Below are 13,398 nucleotides of genomic sequence, written 5' to 3'. Positions count from 1 at the left end.
TGTTTCCAAGTTGCCTATATCTACTGATGCTTTTACCTCTTTAAAGCTATCATTTTAAAAATACCTTCAAATGCTCTCTCAAATGCTATATATGGTTCTGCAAACTCATTTGCAATGCTCCAACATTGGATTGTAGATCCTTAAGAAATATTAACTATTAATATTAACCTGGAAAGACCCCCATACATAGTGTGGTATCATTAGCTGCACTTAGGGCATACCCTTCTACACAATCTCTCTACAAGCAAACCCTGCTTTGGAGCAGGAGCAATCTATAGGAGTTTGGTACTGCAAAGAAACATACAGAGCATGAGATTTTTAGTCCGAACTTGGAAGTGTTAAGGGGATGTTCAAACTCCCTCAGGTGATCAGGTTTGTCACCTATTTTCGTTTGTTGATTTCTTTTCACATCCAGATACACTTCAGCCAATTCTGCTTTCAGCTTTGTTCCATCTGTCAGGGGCAATCTTTGACAGAGCCAAACATTATAAGAAGCACTGAATGCTAACGCCAGTCAATGATTTTTTACAATGCTTTGGACAAAACACAAGAGACGTGTTGATTTTGTTTCTGAAACCAGAAAACTATTAGTATTAGTGGTTGCACATTTTTCAAAGTCTGCCTTAGAGTGAAGGAAAACTGAACATAAATAGTGCAGCCAGAGTGGCAGGAGCAGCTGAAGTCATGACCCAAAGTTCAAATAAAATACAGTTGTAAGACATAGGGACATTCTGGCACAGCTGCTGAGGAAGTACTTAAAATTATTAAAAGGATAACAGAGAATTATTTGACAATAAAAATATGTTTAACACAGTATTATTTAAAAATAAAAGTATGTTTTCCAGAAACAGAGCTTTCACTCATCTTACAACTATCACCAAAACAGATGTTGTCTCTTAATTTTCCTTTTCTATTGCATTATTTGTATTCCTAAATAAACAGATTCTGATCTATTGTATGCTGTATTCCATATATGTGAAAACTGCCTGTTCCACCAGTGTCCTGATACAGATCATCTTCCCATATATATTATTTTACTGGGGGAGGGGCAGGGGCACTAATGCTTAAAATGATGTGTTCTTAGATGATACAAATCTAAACTAAGTCCTCCCTATAGTCAATGAACAAGAAAGTATGAGAAAGGCAAACAGACTGTCAGTGAGAAGCCTTAAATCTGCAAGTATACTAATTAAGGGTCCTAAAGGCAATTATTTTGACTTTAGACCAGTAACTGCAAAACATTAGACAATTGCACATGCTGATCCCAATAACATAGAATATCAGCAAAAGTACATTTTGCATAAGCTACAGTTTGCACTCTGGTAAGCATAGTAGCCAACTCCCTGATTCTAATGATGCATGTCAATATGTCAGTACAAGTCAGTCTTCAATAGTTCAGATTGGCTTGAACTGTCATATCTACAGTAAATGTGAAACAATTGAAATAGATCTTGGACTGTTATGCTACCAGCCCTTTCATTGCCATAACTGCTTCGCACAATTCATTAACCACATCAATCAAAGCCAACACAGCTGTTTTTTGGTCATCAAAAGGTCTTTAAAATAAAACTTGTAATTTTATTTTAAAAAACTGTCTGACTCCCATGTCTTACACCAAAATCACTCCCTCTCCTAGCTATTTCTGCTGAGCATAATAATTTGGCATGTTACTCCTGTAAAGAGAGTAAAGAGTCACTCCACAAGCATCACATGTTCATCTGCAGGAGTGCATGAAGTTGCTGCTAGCAAGCTTGTAGCCCAATACAGGGGCACAAATTCAACTGCAGCTGATCATGGGTGCCAACTGGTGTCATAGGCCCCTTTTGAAACATAGGCCCCTTTTGAAACAAGATATCACATGGGAGTGGGACCCAACAAGCATCTCAACTGGTAATGGGAATCTGTCTCCTGATGATTGCAGCTGCAATTGCTTCCACAGCATTGGCCCATGTGCCAATGGCTCAATAAACCAAATATTTCATGAGCAATTGGCCTAATCATCCAAATCACCCATAGGCATAATTCATGCATTTGCCAGGATGAGGCTGCGATTCTGGCTCGGGCCGTGATGTTTCACCAGCAGCCTGTGCTCTCAACTCTACCCAATGGGCAGTTTCCAGATATTTTGTCAAGCACAATACTGGTGGTGGAAACTCCTTCTGTGAATGAAAGAGCTTACACCAATTGAGCACTAGTCCAGATATTGTTCACTTATTTGACAGTGTGATCATTCATGAGATGAAGCCATTAACAAGAGTAAATCTTTATATAGTTTTGGTTTCTGTACTGTGCAAATAGAGGTGGTGGGAGCAGACACAAAGAGAAAAATTGGCCTCCTCTTTTGGACCCCTCAATCTGACATCTGGCTCTAAACTTTGAAAATCAGCTGGGCCAGTTAAAATATATACTGTATCTGCATTTCATTCTTGTGCGTGTCTTGGACACCCTTGTTGAAGGGCAGGAGGATATAAATTTCTTTATAAATAAATAAAATAAATATAATACGGTCAGTTGGCAACCCTGTTTGCAAATATACAGCAAAGTCCACATCCTCTAATACTGGTTGTCAGTATCTCTCCCCCCACCCCCCAGCTAGACTTAAGATGAAATATTATCAGTGTACATAAATCCAATAAAAACTGTAATTCTCACATTTTTGACTATCCTGAACACCACATGCTTTGCAGTGAAATTCTCTGTTGCTATCTTTTCAAAAAGCAGAAGTTTTGTATATGAAATAATGAGGGCTGGCTCTCTTGTGAAGTTGGGAGTTATTAGACTAGCATTTAACACCATCAAACAAAATCAGCTTTCAAAATTCAATATTATTTACCTTTTCACCTGCTTCACCTTTATCCCCCTTAAAGCCATGTTCGCCCTGTATTTGAGAGAAATTGAAAAAAGTCAATAGCATAAAGGATTTCAAAAAACAATTACAACATACTAAAGCAAAGCATGCTCCTTCACATGTTTATGTTTTTGCTTTATGCTTTCATACCAGAACAAACCCCACATCACACTTACATACTTTGCATGCTATATATTCTATCCTGTAAGATTTAATACTAAAATAGAAAGTTTGAAATATCTTGCTAAAATTAAGTAATCTGCTTCATGGGAAATTTCCTACATGTAGATATTTTTTGTTCTTTATGTACATGATTTATTACATATTTATGTTAGTTTCCCAACTTCTACAAATTCCATTTTCTCATTAATTTCATAACTATTCAGTTCTCCAAGTATGATATTTAAAATCCATCTTCATAAAAAGTGTCAACTAAAAGACTCATTCACATAATTTATACCACTTTATTCATTCCCCTGCCCCCCACTAAATCTCCATGTACCCTTTAGCTACTACCTATAAGCTCTGTTAGAAACAAGAAGCTTCCACCATTTGGCTTAAATGAATGAATACAAAAACTACCAGTCTCTCACTTTCGCTTTCTTAGGCATTACCATTTGCTATGTAAAACTTCCAGACCTAAACACTAGCATCTGTGCAAATAAGTCATGTAAGACAAAGACTGCGACTAAATTGCTGGAGAAGACCATTTTGCAGAACTGGGCTACCTATCATTTGCACAAACTGTTTTAACGTTTCCATTTAAAATCACTGGCTGTTATCCTAACAAAAACTTGTGCAATAAAGTTGTGCAAGTACCCCCCCCCCCAAAAAAAAATTACATAATTGCTCTAAAAACATGGGGATTTGTGAAATTGTGCTCTTGAGCTATAGTGCTCTTGTACAAAAGTTCCTTTTAGAACAAATGAGGTGCACAGATAGTGTAACTGTTGCTTGCAGTTGTGCAACACTAGTCTGGAATGCAAGCTCCAGACTTAACATAAGGAGCTAGCACAACAGCTTTGTGTTAGCCCAATGTTCTTCCACAAGCATTTCACTAGGTAGGATGTCAGACACTGAATATGTATCTTGACCCACAATAACAATAAAGGTAGGGCCAGGGGCGTATCTATGGGGGGCAGGGGGGGCACGTGCCCCGGGCGCCACTTGAAGGGGGGGGCGCAATTTCTTAAAATTAAATAATTTTTTAAAATGGCCACCAAAACCAAAATGGCCACTGGGCATGCTCAAATGGCCTCTGTGAGGCCCTAGGGCATGCCACGCCTCGCAGAGGCCATTTGAGCATGCACAGTGGCCATTTTGTTTTCAGCGGCCATTTTTTAAAAAAAAAATATTTTAAAAAATGACCACTGCACATGCTCAAATGGTGCCTGTGAGGCCCTAGAGGCCAGTGGGAGGAGGGGGAAACTTTGCAGACCCCCCCCCACAGCCTTTAAGATGTCCCCCAAAGGGGCTACAGGTATTTTTTTTAAATTAATATAATATGTCACTGTACACATATTCAGATTGGCACTATGTACAGAGAATAAGGGCTTGTGAATATTGAGCTGAAGTTTATGAGCTAAGATTGTATCCATTTGCTCTTACTTTGCTTCTTGTGATAAGTGAGTTAAATGTGATGTCTTAATAATATGGCTATTAATGGTCAGTTTGTCTTTGAATCAATGTGAAATCCTTAGTATTGAGGCCCACTGGGAGTTTCTTGCTCTTTCTCTCATTTTTACTGTCTTTCTGAAATACTAGAATATATTCCAAGCAGTGACACAGTTTACTCTGCATATCCTTTAATTATTTTCAGAGTATCTGGGAAAAGTCAAATTCTCCATTTATTTTTAAAACTTATGTAATCGTGATGCTACAATGCATAGCAGAGAATTAGACAGGCACTTCTTTTAGTTTTTCCAAGTACAACTCCGCATAATATTTGGGTATTTCATGAGCCCAGCATACTGAAATTTGTCATTTTCCAGCATTTTAACCTGAGCTATCCAAACAAATTAATGATAGCCCCACAATTTGGATAGTTTTAAAAAATAAATCTGAAGTGGTAGATAGGAGCTTGACCACATGTATGATATTGGTAATTTTTGTAATTTTTAAAATTTTTAAAATGAAAGTTTTCTGAAACATGTGTGTCAGTCAGATGTAGTTGGGGGTGTGGCAGGGGGGCACAATTTCAGTGCTTGCCCTGGGTGCCGTTTTCCCTAGTTACGCCACTGGGTAGGGCTCATAAGTATACACAAAAAGAAGGTTTGGAAGGCATTTATTTCTAGTGTTTTTGGTGCCTTTATTACTGATATAATTATTAACATTCTAAAACAACACAAAACAAACCAATTGAAAATGCAACCAAAGGCTGCCTCCTTTAAGCATAAAACTTTGAAAAGAAAAACCTGCCATTTCAAAGAAAACATTCAGGTATCTTCAGGAGACAATCTTCAGAAGACAGCATATTCTATTTGAACAGCTTGGACTAACTTTGCATGTAACAAACCGAAATGAGATCTGCATACAGTCACACTTTTAAAATGAGTGTACACATTTTAGATTCAGAGAGACAATGCCTTGTTTAATGGTCTTTGGCGTCTCAGTAGCTCACTGCTCATTGGCTATAGTACTTTTTGGTGTATTTCCAAAAGTCACAATAATATTAAGCAGAGAAACATCTCAAATTAACAGCTGAAATCACTGTTAGAGTATTCATGGCAAATAAACCATTGACTACTGTTTCTACCAGCAGCCCTTTTTAATTAGCAATAGAGTCGCTGAGAAGCAGGCATTTTATTCCCCTTGTGCTTGAAAATGGGCAAAGAGGCCACCCAAGCTCTATTTCCTGTAAAACAATGCACTGATAGTTCAAAAAAGACAGAGGATAAATGCAGATGCTTTTATGAAAGCAACAAAGATGCACGCAAACACACACACTTACTTTGAAACAAGAATGCATACATATATCGGTCCCCTGCTAACTGAACAAAGAGGAACCTTTTAAAAGTGGTATTTTAAAAGTAACCTTTTAAAAGAGGGGAGCAACTGGCCCTATCCAACCCCAGAACAACATCCCTCCAGTGGCTGCTGCTGGTGTCTATCTTATGTTTCTTTTTTAGACTGTGAGCCTTTTGGGGAAAGGGAGCCATTTATATATGCATTTATTTCTATCTATGTAAACTGGGAATTTTTTGTTGAAAAGTGATATATAAATATTCGTCATATCCATACAGTATATATTATAAAAGTTTTTGTTAGACATGAGAAAACACTTCATCTTTCCTCAAAATATTGAGAGGAAAGTTTAATAATATTTTTCCATGTTAGATAGTCTAGCAGAACCTCCAAATGAATGGTTTCTAAGTGTTCAGAGTGCTTACTCAACATACCCTACATCCACAAGTTAAATGGGACTATATCAAGGGTGCATAACTCAATGGTCCTGGTGGTTCTGGCCTCCTTTGTCATGAACGCTGCCGCTTATTGAGATCATCTAGGAAGGTCCGGTTACAGATGCACTGACCCGTTTGGTGGCGACTCATGAACAGGCCTTCTCTGTGGCTGCCCGAGGGCTTTGGAATACAAACCCTGTCAAATAAGATCTTCTGGATCTCTGATTGCTTTTTAAAAGACCCTTAAGATGCACCTATTTTCTCAGGCTATTCCACTCTTTTAATTGTTTTTATTCTGTTGTATATTTGTCATGTTTTGGATTATGTACTCCCAGGAGTCTCACTAGGAGAGAGGGGGCCTGTGTTCACCCCTCTCCCCGGAGGCCCTTCAGAGTGAGGGAGATAATGAAGAAAATAGTAAGGGGTGGAGTTGGGGGCCTCTCAGGAGCTGGAGGGCCTGGGTTATTTGAACCCATCCACTCAATTATAGCTACACCCTTGTGTACACTGCCTAGAGATACACATATCAGGCGGCATATAAATATGATAAATAAATAAATAATAAAAATATAAATAATCAAGCCTGTGTGTGTATTCCATGATTCCATGTAATTGCAGAAAAAGCATATAGGCTGCTATCCAGATTAACAGAGTACTGGTGCAACAAATGCATTGCACATGCAGTAGGGGAGGGGCAATTTTCATTCATCTCTTTCCCTCTGATGTGCACGGAACGTCTCATGTGATATTTTATTTTAAAAGTGGGGGAAAGGATGGGCCATAGTTCAGTGGTAGAATACATGCAGAAGAAAGGTGACTTTGAAACAAGAACTGGGATTTGACAAGGAGCTGTAAGACCATTCCATCTGCCTGCAGGGACAAGTAGCTGCAAGGCCATTCCATCTGCCTGCAGGGACTTACCAACTGGTCCCTTTGCCTCCTGTGGAGCTTCCTGCCAAGATGGGGAGCAGCCTGCTTGTCTGCTGCCAAGTTCTAGATGGCTGGTTGCCAGCCCCCAGACTGTTGAGGAGAACCACCTGCTGCTTGTTCTGGGAGCTACACGTGAGAGGTGTGGCTTTCAGGGCTTATTGGCTTAAAAGCAGGGAGGCTCACCAAAGGTGCAGCCATCGGCCCGCCTGTAGGTGGACGCTGAAGCCAGCCGCCAAAGGGGGATGGGTCTTCGAGGGTGGGACTGAGGGCTAGGGGGTTGGCTTGTGCCAGGCCTCTTTCAAATATGTGTTTGGGCTCTCTTGAGGGGGATGGTGCTGGGAGTATGCCCAGAATTTCTGGGGCAGCTATTACTGTTGTGGTGGGGAATAGAAGAATTGGCGCTGGCAGAGCAGCTGGCTGTTACAGGGGAAGAGAAATTAGTAATTTAGTAACTGTTTCCACTTCCAACTGCTCTGTCAACTCTCAGGCCTCAGGGAGAAGCCCCAACGACCCACAGAGTCTGGTCTTGCTCCTCTGTAATGCCAGGTTAGTTCAGAATAAGACCGAAATTGTCCACGATCTGATCATGGATGAGGGAGATGACCTGGCATGTATAACTGAGACCTGGTTGAGGGAGGCGAGTGGTCTTGTATGGGCTCAGCTTCTCCCAACAGGTTATTCTGTCGTGGAGCAGGCTAGAGGATGGGGGGGGGGTGGAGTGGCTGTGGTCCATAAGAATACCATTTCCCTTACCAGGGCCCCTGTGAGACTTATATCGAGTGCATATTTTTGTGGCTGGGAAGTAGGGATAGATTGGGGATTCTGTAGGTGTACCATCCAACCCGCTGCCCAACCAACTCCCTCAATGAGCTGACAGAGCTGGTTGCAGAGTTGGTGTTGGGGTCTCCTAGACTTTCAGTGCTGCGGGACTTTAATATCCACTTTGGGACTGGCTTGTCTGGTGCGGCTCAGGAGTTCATAGCGGCCATGGCAACTATGGGCCTATCCCAATTAGTTTCTGAACCAACTCACGTTGCCGGCCACACACTTGATTTGGTCTTTTGTTCGGATCAGCGGGGTTTTCCATGGGTGGGGGATCCTGTCGTTTCCCCATTGTTATGGATGGACCACTACCTGGTTAAGGTTGGTCTCACAGCTGCAATCCACCCCTGCAGGGGTGGTGGACTTATTAGGATGGTCTGCCCAAAAAGGCTGCTGAACCCAGTGGGATTTCAAAAGGCTTTGGAGGATTTTGACGTTGGTGCGGCCGGTGATTCTGTCGATGCCCTGGTGAGAACCTGGAATAGGGAACTCATCAGGGCAGTAGACATGATTGCTCCTAAGCGTCCCTTCCGACCTGCTGCAGAAATTGCCCCTTGGTATACTGAGGAGTTGCGGGAGCTGAAGCGGTTGGGTAGGCGACTAGAGTGCAAGTGCAGGTGAACTCTGTTCGAATCTGACAGGATACAGCATGTGACCCATTTGAAGAGTTATGCAGTTGCGGTGCGTGCGGCAAAAAAGAACTTTTGGTCTGCGCGCATTGCGGCTGCAGGTTCGTGCTCAGCGGAGCTATCCTGGGTTGTGAGGAGTTTGATTTCTGCTCCTTCTACTTCAGATCAGTCCCCGGGGTCATTCTGCTGTGATGCCTTTAATGGGTTTTTTGCAAACAAGATCTCCTGTATTCGGGCTGACTTGGACTCCACTGTTTTTGCAGGATCTATGGAGGAGGTGACAAGCAATCCCTCTTGCAGTATTAGATTGGATCAGTTTCAATCTGTGACTCCTGAGGATGTGAACAAGTTGCTTGGGGTGGTGAGGCCTACCACCTGTTCTCTGGATCCTTGCCCGACTTGGCTGCTTCTATCTAGCAAGGAGATTGTTGGAGATGGCTGAGTTAATATCATAAACGCATCACTGAGGGAGGGTAGGGTGCCCCCTTGTTTGAAGGAGGCATCGATTAGACCACTCTTAAAGAAGCCTTCTCTGGATCCCTTAGTGATGGACAGTTACAGGCCAATCTCCAATCTCCCTTGGTTGGGCAAGGTGATTGAGAAGGCGGTGGCCAACCAGCTCCAGGCAGTCTTGGAGGAAACTGATTATCTAGATCCATTTCAAACTGGCTTTAGGGCTGGCTATGGGATTGAGACAGCCTTGGTCGGCCTGATAGATGACCTTTACTGGGGAATCGACAGAGGGAGTGTGACTCTGCTGGTTCTTCTGGATCTCTCGGCAGCGTTCGATACCATCGACCATGGTATCCTTCTGGATCGCCTGGGGAATTTGGGGATAGGGGGCACTGCTTTGCAGTGGTTCCGCTCCTATCTCTCGGGTACATTCCAGATGGTGGAGTATGGTGACAGTTGCTCCTCAGAATGGGAGCTGCTATATGGAGTCCCCCAGGGCTCCATTCTGTCACCAATGCTTTTTAATATCTACATGAAACCGCTGGGTGAGGGCATCAGGAGATTTGGTGCTGGGTGTTATCAGTATGCTGATGACACCCAAATCTACTTCTCCTTTTCATCTTCAGGAAATGGCACTCATTCTCTAAATGCCTGCTTACAAGCAGTAATGAGCTGGATGAGGGATAACAAATTGAAGCTGAATCCAAGCAAGACAGAGGTGATCATTGTGGGGGCTCAGAATCTTCCTGTGCTGGATGGGGTTACACTCCCCCAGAAGGAGCAGGTGCGCCGCTTGGGAGTACTCCTGGACCCAGGCCTCACCCTGGTATCTCAGGTGGAGGGCATGGCCAGGAGTGCTTTCTATCAACTTCGGCTGATTTGACAGCTGCGCCCATTACTTGAAGAGGATGACCTCAAAACAGTAGTCCATCAACTGGTAACCTCCCAGCTTGACTATTGCAATGTGCTCTATGTGGGGCTACCCTTGTACATAGTCCGGAAACTTCAGTTAGTTCAGAATGTGACAGCCAGATTGGTCTCTGGGGCAACCTGGAGAGACCATATTATGCCTGTTTTGAAACAGCTACATCGGCTGCCAATATGTTTCCGAGGAAAATACAAAGTGCTGGTTATTACCTTTAAAGCCCTGAACGGCTTAGGTCCGAGTTATCTAATAGAGCACCTTCTTTTACATGATCCCCACTGGATGTTAAGATCATCTGAGGAGGTCTGTCTCCAGTTGCCACCAGTTCATCTGGTGGCAATGCAGAGGCGGGCCTTCTCTGTAGCTGCTCCTGGGCTATGGAATGCACTTCTGGCAGAAATTCATAATTTGAGATCATTGCTGTCTTTCAGGAGAGCCCTTAAAACCTACCTATTTGGCCTTTTAAACGATTAACTGTTTTAAATTGTTTTAAATTGTTGCCCTGATTTTCAGGTCTTTTAGCTGTTTTATTGGTTTTATTGTGTTTTAATAGTTTGATTTTCATTGTTAATTTGTTTTAATTGTTTTTATCATGCTGTGAACTGCCCTGAGCCATCTTGGAAGGGCGGTATATAAATCTAATAAATAAATAAATAATAAATGCAGAAGGTCCCAGGTCCAATCCTGGCATCTTCAGTACAAAGAAAGGGTCAGTAGAAGATGCAGGGAAAGATCTTGCCCAAGACCCTAGAAACTTGTTGTCAGACAGAGCAGACAATATTGTGCTAGATGGACCAAAGGTATCACCTGGTCTATGTTAAATTCAAGAGCATGTTTCTAACTTTCTCTTGAACATAAGAGGTAAGCCTTGTGAAGGTAAGCTTTAATATACAGTATGTGGGCAATGAAAATTCGGAAGCAAGAGGGGGCAGTAATATTTCCGGTGACTAAGCAAGAGGCCTTCAGGGTCTGCCCTACATTATTCATTGATCCTCCTTATTACTAGGATTACACTTATATCAAGTAAGAGACTATAGTGCAAATATGCTTGATTTTCATAACATATATGGGTTGTGGTATTCATATTTTTGATGGATCAGAATTTGGGTTATCCTGATGCTTAGTACATTTTGTGCATATCTGCTATAATGCATATCTGAGTGCATTATAATGATTGTGCAGTAACTTAATATTAGTCAGCACATTGACAGAGTCAACTTCACCAGTCTCTGATGTAGTAGATCATCATTCTTCCCCTTTTGTGACCTGCATAAGATGCATTCTGATATTGCCTCTTAAAACTCTGCTTGAAACCACAGATTGAAGCTGACTTGCTTTGAGTTCATCTTGCTCGAACTTGACTTCTTAGACATTCACCTTAATATTCAGACATATGCATTTTAACTTTCCCAGTGTTAGATCTCTGAGAAAGCAAGAATCCATTTGCACAGTGCTATGAGTATCATATCAGAGCAAGTAGAGATGTCTTGCTTTCCCAGAGATGGGTCTTTTTGATTTACATCAATTTTTTGTCTGTGTCCAATACATTGTCATTTTTTGGTGTTCCTTCAAAGCAAGAAGTGTATTGTTTTATCCCTTAGCATCAAACAATGGGCTCCATGGCCTCAATGGCACATTTTCTTTCTAGCCATCAAGCTGTGGATCACAGCTGGAGTTTATAAACCTGCTTTATCATTTTTTACTCTTCCATGAAGGAACCTATTATTTAATTTGTTTATTGCCATCTGTGTGCACAGTGTTTTATGCAGAATAAAAAGATGGTTCCTTTCCCCAAAGGATTTGTTTCTTTCTATCCTAACAACTCCTCTGTGAGTTAGGTTGAAAGATGGAGACATAGACAGGATCACCCAGAGAGTTTAACAGCTAGTGGGATGTGGCAGTGCGTTTCTGCACCCACAGATGACACTACATGAGAACACAAAGGAAAGGGAAAGGAGAAACAAGAAAATTTACAAACAGAAACATACTACAGGAACATAAATTGGCTCTACCTTTTCACCGAAGCCACCAGGAACACCAGGAGCACCTATTAGGCCATCTTCTCCCTGGAAAAAAAATGTAATGGGTGATTATCTGCCATTCATTAGCACCCGCCCCCCCCCCCCCCCAATTATTTTAAGTGAAATTATGAAGAAATAATAACCACTGTAAAAAGAAGCTCCACTGTATCACATCTTCCTTATTTGGGTAGGACATTTTTTTTTTCTAAGCAAATCATCATGCCGAGAGTTAAAGAAATTGCATGGAGGTGAGAAGAATATCATTGTCTAATGCATAGTATATAATGTGATTCCTGTGTTTAGGTCATGAAGTTTCCTATGGAGTTCACCATGTTTGATATACTTGACCACACTTCACAAAGAATGATGAAGAACAGATGCAGGTTTTCAAAAGATAGTGACAATCAGTTACAAGTATCACAGCCCTAATTTAATACCACCCTAAAGTATCACAAAAAGGCCTTAACAAGGGGCCCCAAAAACCTGCATAGCCATGATGTCCAGAATACTTGACATAATACGGCAGCTTGGAAGCATCCTAAGGATTTAAGTCTTTCTAGCCTACATGTTCATATTAAAAAACTGTGCAATGTTTGTTAATATATACACACAATAAAGGATATTAGGATAGTGCTCCCGGGTAAAATGCCTCTGAAACATTTGGGCATTATTTGAAAGAACTGTAAGAGAAGATTAAACAACGCAAATGCAACTAGCATTCTAAATTCAACCAGCAGTGCAGGATGCTACCATCAGGGGTAGGCTACCTTGACTCTCCAGCTGTTGTTGAACTTCAACTCTCCAGAACTCTCCACAATAAATTGTGGCTGGGAATGATGGGATTTGTAGTTTAACAGCAGCTGGAGAGCCAAGGATGCCTAATCCTAGACTAGAACCAAGATGTTGGAAGAATGTAATTCAAACCAGATTGAACTTGTAAAATTGCTTTGATGCATTTCACAGTGACATCCAGAGGTAGACATGATAGCCCCTCAATGCAAAGGAATTTCACAAGAGAATATTCTTCTTTATTCAAGATCAGTGTCCCTCTGTGGCCAATACATGGATTACTTTTTAAGAAGTATATCTAAAGTTTTACATATAAATGCAAAACCACTTTTAAAAGGCACACATATAGATTGCACAGACAACAAGGTTTGACTCCAGTGTACACTCTGTGGTAAGACTGGGTTTATCTGCATATTAAGTCTGAAAGAGCCCCTTGTGGTCACAGGCTTTTTCAGAACTTTTCCTTTGTCAACTGAGTGCCCGTCTGCTTGCTGGAACAACTTGTAAGACTTTTAAGCTAAATTACATACACCGAGACCACCAACGAAAAAACAGTACTCAAAAATGTCACAATGTTATT

At 41.4% G+C, this 13,398-nt stretch overlaps 1 protein-coding gene across 14 annotated transcripts in view; it reads right to left on the bottom strand.

Annotated features, from left to right (window-relative positions):
* COL19A1 (collagen type XIX alpha 1 chain) overlaps positions 1-13,398 on the bottom strand; it is a 404,037-nt gene that overhangs the window by 244,573 nt on the left and 146,066 nt on the right. For all 14 annotated transcript variants that reach the window (XR_008314075.1, XM_053286727.1, XM_053286726.1 and 11 more), the window contains 2 exons: positions 12,021-12,074; positions 2,834-2,878 (listed from right to left, as the gene is read on the bottom strand). Coding sequence is in view for 13 of the 14 variants with exons in the window: in XM_053286727.1 (XP_053142702.1) it covers positions 2,834-2,878; positions 12,021-12,074 (99 nt within the window). In the remaining variant the exon portion in view is untranslated. The remainder of the gene's footprint in view (positions 1-2,833; positions 2,879-12,020; positions 12,075-13,398) is intronic.

The sequence above is a fragment of the Hemicordylus capensis genome, chromosome 1 (assembly GCF_027244095.1).
Source record: "Hemicordylus capensis ecotype Gifberg chromosome 1, rHemCap1.1.pri, whole genome shotgun sequence".
NCBI lineage: Eukaryota > Metazoa > Chordata > Lepidosauria > Squamata > Cordylidae > Hemicordylus > Hemicordylus capensis.
This window is presented reverse-complemented; position numbering and strand designations above follow the sequence as displayed.